The 17567-nt window shown below is 36.0% G+C and overlaps 1 protein-coding gene across 8 annotated transcripts in view; it reads left to right on the plus strand.

Moving 5' to 3' along the window:
* Positions 1-17567, plus strand: part of ZNF385B (zinc finger protein 385B) — a 320784-nt gene that overhangs the window by 106983 nt on the left and 196234 nt on the right. Inside the window, exon 1 of one of the 8 annotated variants that reach the window (XM_021714371.1) lies at positions 6838-6970. The exons of the other annotated variants lie outside the window; for them this stretch is intronic. Within the exon in view, the coding sequence (XP_021570046.1) occupies positions 6961-6970 (10 nt within the window). The 5' untranslated portion in view covers positions 6838-6960. Of the gene's footprint in view, positions 1-6837; positions 6971-17567 lie in introns of those variants that run through there. 8 annotated transcript variants of the gene reach the window in all.

Consider the following 17567-nt stretch of genomic DNA (forward strand, 5'->3'; position numbering starts at 1 on the left):
CCGGAATTACAGGCGCGCGCTACCACGCCCGGCTGATTTTTTGATTTATTGTAGAGATGAGGTCTCGCTGCCCAGGCGGGTCTCGAACCCGCGGGCTCAGGCAATCCACTCACCTCAGCCTCCCAAAGGCGCGGGATTACAGGCTGAGCCATCGAGCCCAGCTTACCATAAAGTTTTTAAGGGAGATTATTTAAATGAGCTAGTTCTACATCTGGGTGTTTATAAACAATGTAAGTTTTCTTCAAGTCCTTGCCAATACAAATTTCAAAATGAGGATTTTATTTTTTAGTGTACTATAAAAAGGAGTAAAAACACAGAAAAGAGTAAGGGATAAAGTAACATTTTCATAACCCTGTAATGTTAACATATTTTGGAGTTTTTTCCTCCAAATAAGTTCATATAAATATGCGCATCAACAAACATTCACATCGATATGCAATATGCATATCTTTACATATTTGACTTCTATTGTATATCCAGTTCTGCATCATATCCTACTTATTATATAGTGCTCATTTTATTATGTCACATTATATTTTATACTACGAGACACATTCAGTCCTCTCTTGTTGAGCATTTAGGTTGTTTCTGTATGTTTGTGATTATATATAATGTAACGAATATCTTTGCTCATACAACAATTTTATTTCTTTTTATTCTTTATTTCTTTTTTTCTGGATCTATTCTGGTTTCTCAGACTCAGAACTCCCTAAATGTTCGTTCACGCTATTCAAAGAAGTAGCAGCCTAGTTAATAGCAATTATCTTTCATCTCCTGGATGTTGTACTTGTGAAAAATTGAAAAGCTATGATTAGGCTATGATTTTTCTTTAGTTAAGCATAATCTCGCTGGAAATAATAGTAGTTAATGCCTTTAGGTGGTCTTAAGTAAAATCTAGTCACTAACTACTAAAACGAGTGCTACTGAACAATTTTACATGTATTTTAGATACTAAGTATGAGGACTCTTGAATTAATGGAAAAGATGGGCTAGAACTGAATATTTCACATAATAGAAAAATCTGAAATAACATATAGTTGAAAGTAAAAAAATATATTCTCATATACTATCACTCTACTCTGAAGGAAAGGAATAAAGAAGAAGAAGAAGAAAAAAAACTCCACCAGAGGAAAAAATTCAAAAGGAAACAAAAGAACCAGTTGCTTTTTTTTTTGAAGTTTTACTTAAAACTGTTTTCAGTTTTAAAAAAATATGAAATTTTACATTCTCTGAAAATTGTTACCAAAAAAAGAGAAAATTTTAGTTCAACATTGCTGCCTCAATTATTTGGTTTTTATAAGGAAGAAGTGTTAGTGATTTTTGGAAGGAGCACTGGGTTTAAAGGTTTGTGACCTTGAGCAATTTGCTTGTGTTACCTTGGTCTGTACATGACTGTTACAAGAACTGAATGTAATCCCCAGAAGAGTACCTGATGCATAACTGACTCTCAGTCGATGCTGGTTCCTTCCTTTCCTGCTTTGAAAATGAGAATGACAGATTATTTCAAGAGGTAGATTATTTAAGTAATTTATATTCTCGAATGAAAGCCATCAGTGAAAACTATGCTAGTAGGTGAATGGTTATCATTTTCCCATGAAATCATAAACATGTAGACAATTTGAGGAATGAATGATAACACACTCAACAGAAATAGTTAAATCTCATTTAAGCAATTCTGATGTCAGCAGGGTACTCTGATTTCTTACTTTATAGCTAATTTAAATATCTATAACAATTTATGGTTTCAAATACTGCCATATTTAGTGGGTTTGATCCTCATACAGTCAACATCATAAAGCTCATGGAAGGTGAGTGATCAGCCTTAGGCAAAACAGCTAATTAATACTGAAGACAGAGTTAAAAGACATACTGTTATTTCTCATTCTTGGTTAGGTCTTTTAATCATCAAGGAAGGAGAAAAGAGGAAATCAAAACTAAAATGATAGATTATCTAAAAGTTAATGAAAGGGAAAGTGTTGTATCAAAAATTATTCTTCTAAATGATTTTTAGTAATAAAAACAAAAATTGAAAATAAACTAGCCATGTATGCATCTTATAAACTAGAAAAAGTATTATAAAAAATTAATCAAAAGAAGTTTGGAAGAAGATATTAATTAATAAGATAAAAGCAAATATTAGTGGAACAGAAAACACGTGAGAAAAAAATCAACTATTAAAAAAGCAACTGGATAGCGTGCGCCTATAGTTCCAGCTACTGGGAATGCTGAGGCGGAAGGATCACTGGAGCCCAGCAGGTCGAGGCTGCGGTGGCCACTGCACTCCAGTCTGGGCGTCAGAGTGAGACTCCAACTAAAAAAAAAAAAAAAAAAGCAGTTTGTTCTTTTAGGAGGAAATCTACCAGAACAGGCATCCATGACCAACCTGCTGAAGGAAAAATTAAACAAAGTACAAACAGAAAACATCTGAGTTTTATCTAATCTAACCTTCCAATAATAGAATTCTACTGCTATTCAAACTGTTTAAAGAAAGAGAATGGTGGTCAGTTTTCCACTTAAAAAAAAATTAAATTAGCATTTGCTCAATATCAAGTACCTGGTAAAGATACTGTCTTAGTATGCTAAAAATGCAGTAACAAAGTGCCACAGATTGGGTGACTTGAACAACAGAAATTTGTTTCATAGTTATACAGAAAGGAAATTTTTAAAAAGCAAACAAACAAAAACTCTCAAACACAGGTATTAATAAGAGACTTCCTCTGGATCTGAATTATTCACACCAATAGCTCATCTCTTTGAAATTTCTATACGAGGAATTAGCAATTTCTTCTGCCTTCCATTAATTTCATTGCTAGGCTTATGGTACATGCAAATTCATGTACCACGGTTTCTTCCACTTGTGACTTTTCTTCTATTCTTTAGCACAGTGGGTGGCCACTTTGCCAGACAATCTGAAATTGCTATCACTCCAATAATTAACATCTACTTTACTAGTAACAATCATATATTCCAGACGTGTTTATATGCCATCTTTGTATGTAATAACTTTTACTTTTAAAGCCACATCATAGTGGCTTTTAAAAAGTAGCTTTGAGCTAAGCGCTGGAAAGGGTGTCCCCCCCCCACTCACCCCTAGGTTCCCCCACAGCGAGAACTTCACCTGTGGAAGAGGAGGTGTACCTGCAGCTCTGCATGGACCAGTGCACTGCCCAGAAATGTGGGTCTCACTGTGTTGCCCAGACTCATCTTGAACCCTTGGCCTCAAGAAATTCTCCCACCCCAGCCTCCCAAGGTGCTGAAATTACAGCTATGGTTACTTGCACAGACTCATTCTCTAGTAAATAAAGTGACAATGTCTTCCAAACAATCATAAAGAGGGAAGAACCCAGTCATGATCTTGCCAGGCTGATGTACGTGGTCCAGCCAACACAATGGATGATGGTGAAGAATGGACTCAGGCTTTTTGAAAGCCTTTCAGAATAGAGTAGAAGATTTCAATTGCTTCATATATTTCAGAACGTTCTTTGGTGACTGTAAAGATCCCAGGTTTGTGTAATCTCTCATGTAAAATAAATGACCAAAACTTCTGCAACACTAAAAAAAAAAAAAAAAAGTAGCTTTAATGCTAAATCATAGTATGGTGCTTTTTTTTAGTATAAATTTTAAAAACCATGTTTAAACCAGCTGTGATGGCTCACACCTGTAATCTCAGAACTTAGGGAGGCTAAGGAGAGAGAATTTCTTGAGCCCAGGAGTTTGAGACCAGCCTAAGCAACATAGAGAGACTTTGTCTCTACAAAATATATATTTTATTTTATTTTACTTATTTATTTATTTATTTATTTATTTTGAGTTGGAGTCTCACTCTGTCGCCCAGACTGGAGTGCAGTGGCCGCTCTCGGCCACCGCAGCCTCGACCTGCTGGGCTCCGGCGATCCTTCCGCCTCAGCCTTCCGAGTAGCCGGAATTACAGGCATGCGCTACCACGCCCGGCTGATTTTTTGATTTATTGTAGAGATGAGGTCTTGCTGCCCAGGCGGGTCTCGAACCTGCGGGCTCAGTCAATCCACTCACCTCAGCCTCCCAAAGGCGCAGAATTACAGGCTGAGCCACCGAGCCCGGCCAAAATATATATTTTAAAAAGATATTGATAGCAGTAAGCCAAATACATGATATGACTCAAAATTAATATCATTTCACTGAGGAGACACTATGAACAGTTATGACCAAGTTCATGCACACACCAGCATTGACCACCACAGTCATGAGTGCCGCCTTGTGGAAGTTATGGTAAGGTGCGATTAATTATGAATGCACTCTGATTCAGAGCTGTGAAATGTGTGGGGAAAAAAGTCTTAACTTCTATGAAATATGATAATGAAACAATTTACAATGGAAGTTGTCCTCATTTTAGATGGTAGGATAATCTAATGAGCTGGAGCAGTGATTTTCAGTGTTGTCACAGGACAAATAGCATCAGTGTCACCTGTTGTATTAGGGTTTTTCAGAGAGAATCAATAGGCAATAGGTATACAGACATAGATAAATAGATATAGATGATATAGATATAGACATGTGAGAGGGGATTTATTAGAGGAATTGACTTTTACAATTATGGAGGCTGAAAAGTCCTATGACAGGCCATCTGCAAGTTGGAGAACTGGGATGCTGGTGTGAGGCTCAATCGAAGCCCCAAAGACTTAGAACCAAGGAAGCAGATGGTGTAACTCTCAGTGCAAGATCAAAGATGTGAGAACCCCGGGAGCTGCTGGTACAAGTCCCAGAGTCCAAAGGCCAGAGAACCCGTCCAAGGGCAGGAGAAGAATGGCGTCCCAGCTCCAGAAGAGAGAGAAAGCTAGTTTACCTTTCCTTTGCCTTTTTATTCTATCTGGACCCTCAGCCAATTGGATGGTGCCCACTCACATTGAGGGGAGATGTTCGCCACTTATGGCCATGCCAGACTGCAGAAACACCCTCACATACACACCCAGAAATAATGCTTTAATCAACTATCTAGATATCCCTAATCCAGGCAAGTTGAAACCTAGATTAAGCATCGCACCTGGGAATTTATAAATGAAAATTCTCAGGCCCCACTACAGACACAAGTTAAATTGGAAACTCAGAGGATGGTGCCTGGCACCCTTTTTGAACAAGCTCTCCAGCAGATTCTGATGCCCATGCAAGGGTGAGAATCACTGGGTTAAAGTGAATGGGAATGACAGCCTGGGCAACATACGTGACCTCGACTCTACAAAACATCAAAAAATTAGCCAGTTGCAGTAGTGTGCCTGTGGTCCCAGCTACTTGGGTAGAAGAGGTAGAAGGACAGCCTGAGCCTCACTGCAGGCTGTGGTGAGCTGTGATGAGCTGTGATTATGTCACTGTGCTCCAGCATGGGCAACAGAGTGAGACCCTGATTCAAAAAAAAAAAAAATTCCTCATAAAGTCAATGGGAAGTCATGGACAAGAAAAGAGGCTGCCTTCCACCTTTCCAAAGAAAGGCTTGTTAATATAGACACACACACGTCTCCACTTCTAATTGGTACTTGGTTTACTCAATATAAGAATCTATGACAGCTTTCAGAGTGCTATATTCAAATACATAGAACATATATTTTATATATGTGATACATGTACATGTAATATATATTTGCTATGCTAAAGGTCTGCATTTTATAATGGCAAAATAAACCTTGGTCTGTTTTCTCCTTCTCATTCTTAGTCATCTCTCTTCCTTTTTATTATCCTGTCTTTCAAATCATCCTATATTAGCCTATCGTCATAATCTCTCCCCATTTTCCCTTTACCACCTAGATTCATTTCCCTTTTACTCTTTTCTTAGACTTTTCTCCCTCACTTTTCCTATTTTTAACCTTCTGACCTTGCTTTAACCAAAATAACTAGTCATGGAAAAGTTGAATCCCCAAATTAAGGAGTAGAGGAATATATAGAAACATAAACAGATACCAAACATCACTATTTGGACTCCAAGAAGGTTTACCTGCTGTCCTTTGTCATAATGCATAAAAGGTAGAATCTGTTGGAGGGTAAAACAATTGCTAAAATATGTAATATTTGGACATGTCACTTCATTTTCTATTTTAGAAAACATTGCCTTAGAAATTACGTTCCTCTCTTAGGCGTTAGTGCTGGCTGGAATGCTGAATATTCTTCCTTTGGGCTCAGATATAATTACTTTTTAAAAAATGTTAATATACATCCAGTGGTAAAATAAAAAGAGACGAGGTGTTCCTTTGTTGAATGTTCACTGTAATATCCTTATTGCTTTAAAACTGGAAGGCTTGTTCTTCTCTCAGGAGAAACCTATTTCAGAAATAATTATCTTTGTATTGGAGTCAAACAAACAGTCTGTTGTGAAACTGAAATCTCATTGGAGGCTCAAGCTCATAACACCAAATAATAAATTTATTTGCATTTTCTGATCCTTAGTGATATAATTTTAATATCCAATCTTCCTTAAAACCATGCACAGTGTACAGAGTTTGTTTTGTAGCAGAATTTCTTTTTAGTTTAAAGCAAAATGTCTTTAAAATTTTTAAAGAGAAAAAACATGAGAATAAAAAGAAGGTGGTTACATTTTAAAATATGGTTTTATAAACTTATTTGCATACATTTAAATTGTGTGAATGGAGTAGGACATGTTACTTGAAACTTTAAAGAAACAGCTTGATCAGTTCAGAATTGACATCTAAAACTCTAGTGAAATGACCTACTTTTCCATAATTTTTTTTGGCTCTGTAGGCTGAGGAGGCAACATCTACTGACAGTCACTGTATTGTTTGTTAGTTTCAAACAAGGTACACAGTGAGTGAGTGGAGTCGGGCCAGTACTCCAGTAGGCTTAGGATACAAGGAAGAGTTTGTGAAGGCTCACATTCAATCTGTAATGAAACTTGTGGCAGGTTAAGGTATTTCTCAGCTCTTGATACATTTGTTATAGAGAAATTAAGACTGGCTGAACTGACTATTGCTAAGAAACATGCTGCTAGGTAAGTAGCATAATTTACAAATGGTAAATTTGTTTCAAAGTGATAGGAAATACGTATATAAGTATATTGGCTTTAGTTGTAATATTCCAAAGCTGTACAGATTTCATACAATGTTAGGCAATACTATAATTAGTATTATTTTTCCTACCAGATTTTTAGGTGACAAGGTTTGGCAATTTAGCACAATCTTGGGGTTGTGTATATAAGTTACAGAAGCAGTCATGGTTAGCATTTGACCTGTATTTTCTCTTCCATTAAGATGAGCATCACATTTTGAGGTTTAATCAGTAGTCGCTATAAACAGTAGAGTCTTCATGATCTAAATATTAACATGTTTTCTTGTTCAGAAATACCTCGGACTTCTATATGTTGTTAAAAATGCTCAAATATATGTTCTATAAAGGACTTGTTCTACCTGGTTATTTTATTAATATTTAAAATAAATGAAAATGTCTAGATTGTCAGCTTCAAATTAAGTACCAAGTGATGGAACATTGAAAAGGTAAAGTATTAATATGTTGTATATTTTTAGTAATTTTCACAATATCTTATACAATATAATATCTTTTAAATTGTAGCATTTGTATACATTAGTCAATAGAAGTCTGACAAACCTTTCCAAGAAGATGATATAGGAAATTTTCTCTTAAGCACTCAAGGAGGATAATTAAATAAGAATTTCATTGGGAGCTATATTTAAAAGTGCTTCTTTGACAAAGTGTTTCTTTTACTGTCAAATTAATATTATAAATACTGACTGAATTTTATGGCTTGGCTTATTTATTCAGAAAACAAACATTTTCCTTATAGAATATGTTAGTAAATGCACAATGAGTTGAGGAATTTTACAGTGAATAAAAGCTAAACAAACATCTGAAATCTCCAGGAAACTCGATGAAAACTGCTTTTATTACAATGATTATACTTTGACCAGTTTCTCACATTATTTCACGTATAAGAAGAATTTCAGTTTTGAATTTGGAGTTATTAAGAATGTCACTATTTAGGGATGTGGTAACCCATTTGGAATATAGTAAACATACTATATTAGAAGTTAAATTATATTTTGACTTTGTTGTCATCGTGCTTAAATAATCGAAATATTCCATAGATCTTCACAGATAAAGCCTACAATTTATTGTGCATTTGGAGTTCAATTTTTTTCTCTAATTTCAAGCCAATTATTCTACTTGGTAATAGTATACTATAAATGAAGAAAAGTACTGGTCTAGAAATTAGCACACCCAGGTTTTCATCTTGGCATCTCAACACTGCTCCTAACCATTGGGTTACTGCCTCTATAAAATGATTTCTTAAAATTTTTTACTGTTCCACTTCTGCCTTTGTAGTCTCCATTATCCTGTCATATTGGAGATACTATGTAGATGTGTAAAATACCCTGGAAATTTTAAACAAGGGCCGTCCTTTCACCTGGGAGCCCTCTTTGGGTCATAGTGGTCATTGGTGAGAAGAGCAACACAGGTGATTTAGGAGAATGATCCCAACCTCTGGAAAGAGCACCTATGCTTGTGTGAAGTAACCACCATATAGTTTATTATTTACCAACACATGCATGTTTCACAACCCTCAAAGTCAAAAATTTCTGACCAATACCCACCTTGAAGATACTTATTTTTTAAGTGACCCTACAGTCGAAATTATCTAAACAGTAGTTCCTACGTGCAAAATCTCAAAACATTTCACACCATATCCATGACCTTTCCATTTTTTCAACATTTCTTCCATTTGATTGAAAACTAAAAGTTTGCAGACTTGAGTTTTCCATCATTTCACTGTGATGAGTTTGAAAAGCGTGAGCTTAAGATGATAAGAATTTGAATCCCTTCTTCTCCACTTCCAGGTGGCTTAAAGAAAATTACCTGTCCTTTCTGCACTCATTTCCTTTGTAAATTGGAGTAAAAAGTTTGCTGTAGGGATTAAATAGTAATGTTTTTAAAGTGTCAAATGTAATACTGCAGCCTTTAAGTCGGTAACGAATAAATGGTAGACAATTATTGTTGTCTTATTAAACGATCAACAGTGTTTCTATTTGGATTCACCACACTTTCTAGGATTGCTGAAACTGTCTGATTTCATGAAGTTTTTTACTTCAGTGTTCCAATAAGATGAGTGAATTATTTTCCTATGTGAATTTTGAGTCAACCAGAGCTAACTCTAAATTATAGTTGTGAGCTATAATTGTTTCAATGGTTAAGACCATTTTGGCCTGGGGGAGGAAAAAGTTATATTTTACAGTGCCTGTGAAAGAAGTATTTGTGAATTCATCTGTCTTCTATTCATACCTTGGTTAAAATGAGCCACGGTGTCGAGCAGTTTCTTTGGAACATTACATAAACTTACTTATTCTTGGCCACGTAGTGGTTGGGAATATGCAAACAGGCCTGAAAGAAACCAAACAGCAGATTCTTTACAGGCAGGAAACCTAATATTTACACAATAATCAATCGGGTGATGGCCACTGAGGTGGCTTATGACTTAATGTTCTTTTTCATCCTGAATGGGTGCTAGCATCTTTTCTTAAAGGACTTGCTTGTGTTAATTCGTTCAGCAGGACTGGACTGAGGCACAATTGTGACACAGGTGTTTCTACGCCAGAGGCTCTGTTATTCCCCTCTCTCCAGCTCCAACATGAAGTACCCTCATATTCTCCTTTTCTCCATCAGAATGGCTTTCTGATCTTCTATTCACACCAAGACATAAATGGCTTCTCATGATTCATCTCATGATCTTTTTTTTTAATGTGTTTGCATTTTAACATGCCAAAAAACTTTAAGCTAAACAGAAAAAACCTTCAACCCATATAATTATAAGCCATAACAGTGGGTTATAGATCATGAATTCTCTTTGCCCCTAAGGGGCCAAAATTTGTTCTAAGGAGCAAAAGTTCTTAATTTTCTTATGTATAAAGCACATGTATACATACAGTACATAAGCAGATATATGGTATATCTGTAATATTAATATTTTTATTTTTTAAGGGAAAAAATATCTAAGAAGTTAAGAAGGTCGCTTAGGAAGGTGATAATGGAAAACAAAATGGTTGAAAAATACTACTCTAGGTGAAGGTATCAAGGATTTTATAAGTCTGCAGAATATGAATTTTTTCTTGAATTATTTCTGAATACCTATAGTATAAAGTAACTTATGCCTGATTTATTACTTATATTTGTATTTCTGTTCTAGTAAGTCAAATTTCATTGTCTGTTGTGCCATTACTCTTCTTAGTTTTAAGGGGAAATAGAGAAGAAAGACTTGTTCTGTGACCCTTGGTCAGGTGCTTACCCTCTTTCAGCCTGTTTTCTTGTCTGTATCTTATATTGGGGGATTATAATGTCTACTTGGTGGAATTCCAGTATTATAAAGATTACTCAAAATAAAGTACATAAGACTTTCTGTAAGTTGCTTGGTATATGGTAAATGTATACGAGTTAGCAGCTATAATTTTATGTGTTGTGCCTTTTTATATCAATTACTGATTAAAATTATCATAGAGAAAGAAATTTAGATTTGGGAGGTAAAAGTATTATTGTCCATGAAAGACAGAGGTTCCTCTAAGATAAATGTTAATACTATTCATTAAAAGAAAGATAAACTTCTAGTATTCCTTTAAACCTGTAACCAAACCTATTAACATAAATCAAAAACAAAATAAAATCTGGATTAACATCTCTAGATCTAATGTAATATCTGTTAAATGTAAAATGCTTAATTGTCCTTGCAGTTCTGTTTAAATATGTTGTCTTAAATACCATATTGCACTTAGCTCTAAAGTCATTGTTTTATTTCTACTTAGTACCCCAAATCTGGAAATTTAAAGTATCATCCCCAAGAGGTTAGAATAATGGTCACACACTTGAACTTGGAACCACAACATCATGAAGAATTAATATTATATTCTTCATCCTGTTGATTTCAGTCAAGACAGGCAAAGTGACTTAAGATGTCTCATCTAAGGACTTTAGAATTAAAACAGTCTTCTTTTCATTCATTTACTTTGCAACCCTCTGGTCCCACCTTGTAGGGCGGACAGGAAGAGCCCTGGCCTAGGTGACAGGCTCCTGTCCCTCTGTGCTGGAAGGTCATGTAATGCTTTCTATTCCATCCCTTGATTCTATTTGCATCTCTATCACCAAATTCAAGGTCTTCCCTCCTCTATACTTTCCACTCAAAAATTGAACCAGATCCATGATTTTTTTTCTGTTGAAATTGCTTTTGCTTTGCTCACCCTTGTGCATTTCTGTTTCTTTCTACAGAAGTATTTTGAAATAATTTGGAGAAGCATTGTCTGTTACTTTTGATTTCTTTAGAAAGATTAAAGTGTCCTTGGCTAATGTGGGGAGGGCACTGACCTGTCTGAGTTTGTTTGCTAGCTGGGGTATTGTTAAATGAGAGAACACTTGCTACTGATGCTCACATATTGTCTTTGGGGTTTTTTGTTTGTTTTTTCTTTCTTTATAACTCTCTTGGACCTTTTGGGGTACTTTAGTGTGGTAGTAGGTAATAGAAACAGCTTGGTTTGATAATTAATTTGTTACTGCTCTGCGAGTTCTAAGTCTCATACAGAGCAGCAGAGCCTGACTCTATCCTATGTCCACCATTCTGAGTTCTCTCTGAATACTGAAGGCATCATCATCTCAGATTTTCAGTGAGAATTTAGTGGAAGTCCTGTTTGCAGAGATGTAGGCAGATTTAGGAGAGTCAGCAACAGATGTCAAGGAATCTATCGGCCACCATAAATTCCCCCATTCCTGAAAGGGAAGGGGAGATAATAGAGTTGTCTGTTAAAAGCTAACCCATAGGCTGGAAGAAAGCTACTGGCCCAGGAGCTGTTCTGCTAGGGAAAGGCTGTTCCAGAATGGAGGCAAGGAGGAAAGCCAGCCGAGAGAAACACCCCAATTTCTCTCTTTTTCTGTTTTCTTTCCTGCTGATGTCTCCCAATGGTTGAGGCCAACCTGATAACCCCCTCTTGCTTTGCACCCAGACTCACATCTCGCACACAGAAAGAGCAAATGAGAGCAGAGAACAAACAGCACACATGGTTTCCTGAACTCACCCCAAGACATCTTCCCTGCCTCCTACTTATGTGAACAATTGTGAACAATTGTGGGGTTTTTTTAGCACATTATATTTTTCTCTGCTTTTGTTAATGTTCGAGATATAGTTTGGCTCTTATATATGTTTTAACTTGGAATTCTTAATGCAAATGTAAATTGTTATGCTGTGCATCAGTAGTGCACAGGGTCTAACGAGATATGTTGGCTCCTAAAAAAAAAAAGACCACGACTTGTTGTACTTTTGCATTTTGGCATGCTTTTGTATAGTCTACTGGTGTTATTAAACTGTGACTTTAAGGGGAATGTTGTAATCTTTTTTTAACTCATTAAATTTTCTTTAAAATTTTTATCAAAGCACTTTTTTTTCCTTTGAAAAGCTGTTGTGGATTGATGATCCACTTTGTGATTAGGAAATACTGCACTATTTTAGTTGAATTATATTTACATCCTTATAACAATTTATATCAACTAATCAAGTCTTCTAGTTTTCAATTTGTCCATCTAAGGTACTGACCAACATTAGAGTGATATCAATAGCTGACAGCAATCAATTGATCAATTACAAAGCACAATTATGAGAATAAAGAATAAATAAATAAAATAGCCTGTAATGTTAAGACCTCAGAGACTCTCTTAAGAACCATTAATCTTCTGATGCTTTTTGTTGGAGGGGGAGGTGAGGGAGAATGGCACATTTACTAGTCTGTTGCTCAATCCCGAACAACTGAGATTACTACAGTGCTCCATTTTGTATCAGTGTTGGTCATTCAGAAAATTATTTCTGAGCATCTACTATAGGTTACTATATGTAGAGATTTAGAAATTAATAACATATCTTAGTGCTCAGGGTACTGCTCATTTAGTTGGAAGCAGATATACAAATAACTACAATGGCAAGGTGTTAAGAGCTATGAGATCAGCAAATGACTCCATTGTTTTGGTTGAAGGTAACTATAAGAGTTGCAGTAATCATTGTAATATCCAATTTCCTGACTTCTCAGGCGAGCAGTTTAAAGACTCATGCTAGTAATGTGGGCTTTTATTTAATAGGAGTCCCATAAGTACTCACTTATAAAATCAGGGTTTCCCAGAATCCATTGGCACAAGCTTTTCAACTCTTTGAAACACATGTAGAACAATTCCAAGCATAGTGTTCACACTGGGATAAAGGACTCTGAATTAGGGAGCTAAGTAGAAACTATGTTTTTAGATATTATTGTACATGTACTCTATACTGGCACTGCAGTCCTACACTGTAGAAAGATGCTCATTGAAACTGTGAATAATGAAACCACATAATCCTGGAAAAGTTGTCCTAATAGTGGTCAGCATTATTTATAGTTCTTAACAACTATAACTATTGACTCTCTCCATAGCTAATTAGGAGGTCATCTCCCTTGTCATATTTCCAACTCTACATCTTAAAATGCTGGTCTAGGCCAGTTTTCCAATCCTCCGACATATTGATAATAGAGTTTAACAGTTAAGTTGTTTTTTGGTTTTTTTTTTTTATCTAACTGAGACTAAAAATCTTCTCTGGCAGTAAAGTTTGGACAGTACAGTTTGGTTCTTTCTATTTTTCTAAATGATAGAAATACTCCTATAAAATGTATTTTTCACCTCTTCCTGATTCTCTTTTCCCTTATGTTTTAGAGAAAAGGCATTTCTGATAAAGATAAGGAAATTGGAAGTTCTCATTTTTAAAAAAAGTCTCATTGGAATTTGTGTGTGTGTGTGTGTGTGTGTGTGTGTGAAAGAGATTGTGTGTTTATACAGTATGTCCACAGAGCTGGGACACAGTATAAACTTTATAGATATATATATATATATATATATATATTTTTTTTTTTTTTTTTTTTTTTTTTTTTTTTGAGTTGGAGTCTCACTCTGTCGCCCAGACTGGCCACTCCGGGCCACCGCAACCTCGACCTGCTGGGCTCCGGCGATCCCTCTGCCTCAGCCTTCCAAGTAGCCGGAATTACAAGCATGCGCTACCACGCCCGGCTGATTTTTTGATTTATTGTAGAGATGAGGTCTCGCTGCCCAGGCGGATCTCGAACCCGCGGGCTCAGGCAATCCACTCACCTCAGCTTCCCAAAGGTGCGGGATCACAGGTTGAGCCACCGAGCCTGGCTTAAACTTTCTAATATAGTATGTTAGTTATATTTAAAAATATTATGCTTGGTGTGTTTTCTGTCTCCAGGCATCTTTTTAAATGAAAGACCTCTAAATGTAAAACAATGTGTCCAATTACTAATCTAAAAAGTACAGTAAAAATCTTACTTTTCCCTGTGCTTCTAGACCTTTTGGACACCCTTAGTATTTGCTGATCAGCTTTCTTTTTTTCAGAGTAATCATTAAATGCATTACTTTTCTAGATCTCTCACCTGAAAATGTATTATTGAACATATTGTTTCAAAATGTAACTTACACACTATTGAAAAGTGAGGTTATCCTATGTTGGTTACCTAAGTTTGAAAGCAACCTGTTATAACTGGACCCTTGTTACCAGATTTTCCTCACATTGTAAAAAAAATCTTGGGAGAAAACATGTACTCTGAAGACATTAAAGTCGGAATTTTTAAGCAACTCTGTCTTTCTCCCATAATATGCAGTTAAGGTAATGTATGTCTTTTTATCTTTGAGTAATTCCAATGGCAAAGGGGAACCAAAAGGCATTGTTTCTAAATGTTTGCCATTCTGATACTGAAGATAACTATTATGCTGTTTTGCCTTTATCAATTTTTACATTGTATCAGGGTATGACCGTGTCAATTGTCTGGTGGATTTAATGCCTCCTAGCTGTCTAGTAAGACAGGGAAAGGTTTAGCTATCAGTCAACCAAGTCTTGTGCTGTGACACATTGATTCAAAGGAAATTCATAATGTTATATAGATAACCACAAAAGACTTTTGTGTCTTTGTTTCTCACCTTCCCGCCTCATTGATTTGCTTTTCTTCTCCTTCTGATAAAGGTAATGAAATATCTCCCCTGCAAGAAATAAATGTGACTTACTGATATAACTCAGTAACTGAAAAAGGCACCATGCCATTCTCAAAATGACAGCTTGTCACAGGATTCCACTTTAAACAATAAAACCCCACAGCCTTTGCTACAACCTCAAGCATGAAGGATATCATGTTATCCTTTCAGCATTTAGTCATATCTTTTACTTGTCTTTTCATTTGTTTCCAAGTATCCCTTATCTTGAATAACGTATGTCACTTTCTCTCACAAATTGCTATTTTTGTGATTTCCTCTGAATATCTAATCCTTGTTTATCAAGGTAACATTCTTTATTGACCAGTGTCCTCAACATAGAGCTTTGCTGTAATGGAGCTAAATGTGAATCAAAATTAATTTCCTTTTCTCATATTTCAAACACACTCCTCCCTTCTCAAAACCTATCTTTCCAGGTGAAAACTCTCACTCTACTTGTTTAGTCTTCTGGAATCTTCATAGAGAGAAATTGTTTTACCTTGAGTATAGTCTACATATTATATACATGAAAATAAGCATAGGTCTTCTATGCCTGCCCCAAAAACAACATGTTGAAATTGTATGTTTGTGAAATGATTATGCATATGAGTTCCTGATTCATGCATTTATTCAACCATATGTAATTATTGCCCACTGTGTGCAAGGTTGTGTGCTCAGCACTGAGTCTCCAGTGGTGATTTTTCTTTTCTCTTGGCCTAGCAAAGTGGAAAGCAGGGAGAGGAAGGATACTAATATTGGGAAATGTAAATAAATCTTATGATTAGAATTACATTCTTTGTAGATTCTGGATGTTAGGCCTTTGTCAGATACACAATTAGGAAATATTTTTCCCCTTCTGAAGGTTGTCTCCCTGCTCTCTTGATGGTTTCTTTTGCTGTACCAAAGCTTTTCAGTTTGATGAGGTCCCACTTGTCTATCTTAGCCCTTATGGCATTGCTTTTGGGGATTTGACCAAGAATTGGTTGCCTACTCCAACATTCATAAGGGTATCTCCTACATTTTCTTCTAAGATTCTTATAGTTTGAGGTTTTATATGTAGGTCTTTGATCCATTTAGAGTTGATTTTTGTATGTGGTGATAGGTAGGAGTCCTGTTTCATTCTTCTGTATGTGATTAGCCAGTATTCCCAGTCTCTTCTCCCCAGTGATTGTTATTGATGGGTTTGTCAAAGATGAGTTGGTTGAGAGATCGTGTTTTTGCTTCTGGAACCTCTGTCCTGTTCCATTGGTCTATATGCCTATTCTTGTTCAGTACCAGGCTGTTTTGATTATTGTAGCCTTATAGTAATGACTAAAGTCTGGAAGTATGATAGCAAATTGAAGGGAGTTGGAGACAATCATTCTTAGCAATCTCTCACAGAAACAAAGAACTGAATACCACATGTTCTCACTCATAAGTGGGACCTGAACATTAATCACAGTAACACAAAGAAGGGATCGGCAGTCATGTCACAGGACACTGCCAGGGGAGTAGGGAGGGGAGCATGTAACAAGACAAAGAATACCTAGTCCTAAACCAGGGGAAGTGAGGACCAATTGGAGGTCCAAACTTTGCCCGAACATACATTGCTTATGTACCTAATCCTGACTTGTACCTCATATCTTTATATTAAAATAAAGTAAAGAAATTAAATTCTTAGAATATGTTTATACTGATTTTTTAAAAAGCTGAACATTATATTTCTTCAAATCAAAGCAAAACCTAACAAAAAGTAAAGCTTTATTTCCTGTCCCCAATCTCCCTAATCCTCTCCCTGTATAAGCTTTGCAAAAAGATTTTGTGCTTTGTTTCAGAGTAAAACAAAATAAATCAAAGCTAAAACTAAAACGAAACACACAGTCATGCAAACGTATATATACATGCACACAAATAGTCTCACCTTGTTATATGATATATTTTACACCTTGACATTTTTGCCTAGTGCTATATCTTGGAGCCTTTTACATAGTAGAACATATATTTAAAAGATAACTTTTAAATTTTGAAACAATCTCAAACTTACAGAAAATTTGCAACATATAGCTGAGAACTTTTCTTTTTCTTAGTGAGTTACCTTTTCACCCTAGAACACTGTGGTGTAGATTTGTTGTAAATAAGACAATCTCCTATACAACTACAATATGATCATCAAAACTGCAAAATTAACATAAATCAGTCCTACACCTAATCCTCAGTCCTCATTCAGACTTTGGCAGTTGTCCTAATAATATTAATCTTCATGATCTTGACTCTGTAGACTACAGCCCAATTTGCACATCCTGATGTTCCTTGATTGACTTCTGGTTGTGTATCTTTGGTAAGAATAGCATGGAAATGATGCTCTATTCCTCTCATTGTATCCTATCAGCTCTTCGATGATTTTGACTTCTTCCATGACTGATTATATTCACTTTAATCTCTTTTTTTTTTTTGAGTTGGAGTCTCACTCTGTCACCCAAACTGGAGTGCAGTGGCATGCTTCCGGCCACCACAGCCTCAACCTGCTGGGTTCCAGTGATCCTTCTGCCTCAGCCTTCCAAGTA

This window comes from Carlito syrichta, unplaced genomic scaffold (genome assembly GCF_000164805.1).
Source record: "Carlito syrichta isolate Samal-C Ts95f unplaced genomic scaffold, Tarsius_syrichta-2.0.1 Scaffold305638, whole genome shotgun sequence".
NCBI classification, from domain to species: domain Eukaryota; kingdom Metazoa; phylum Chordata; class Mammalia; order Primates; family Tarsiidae; genus Carlito; species Carlito syrichta.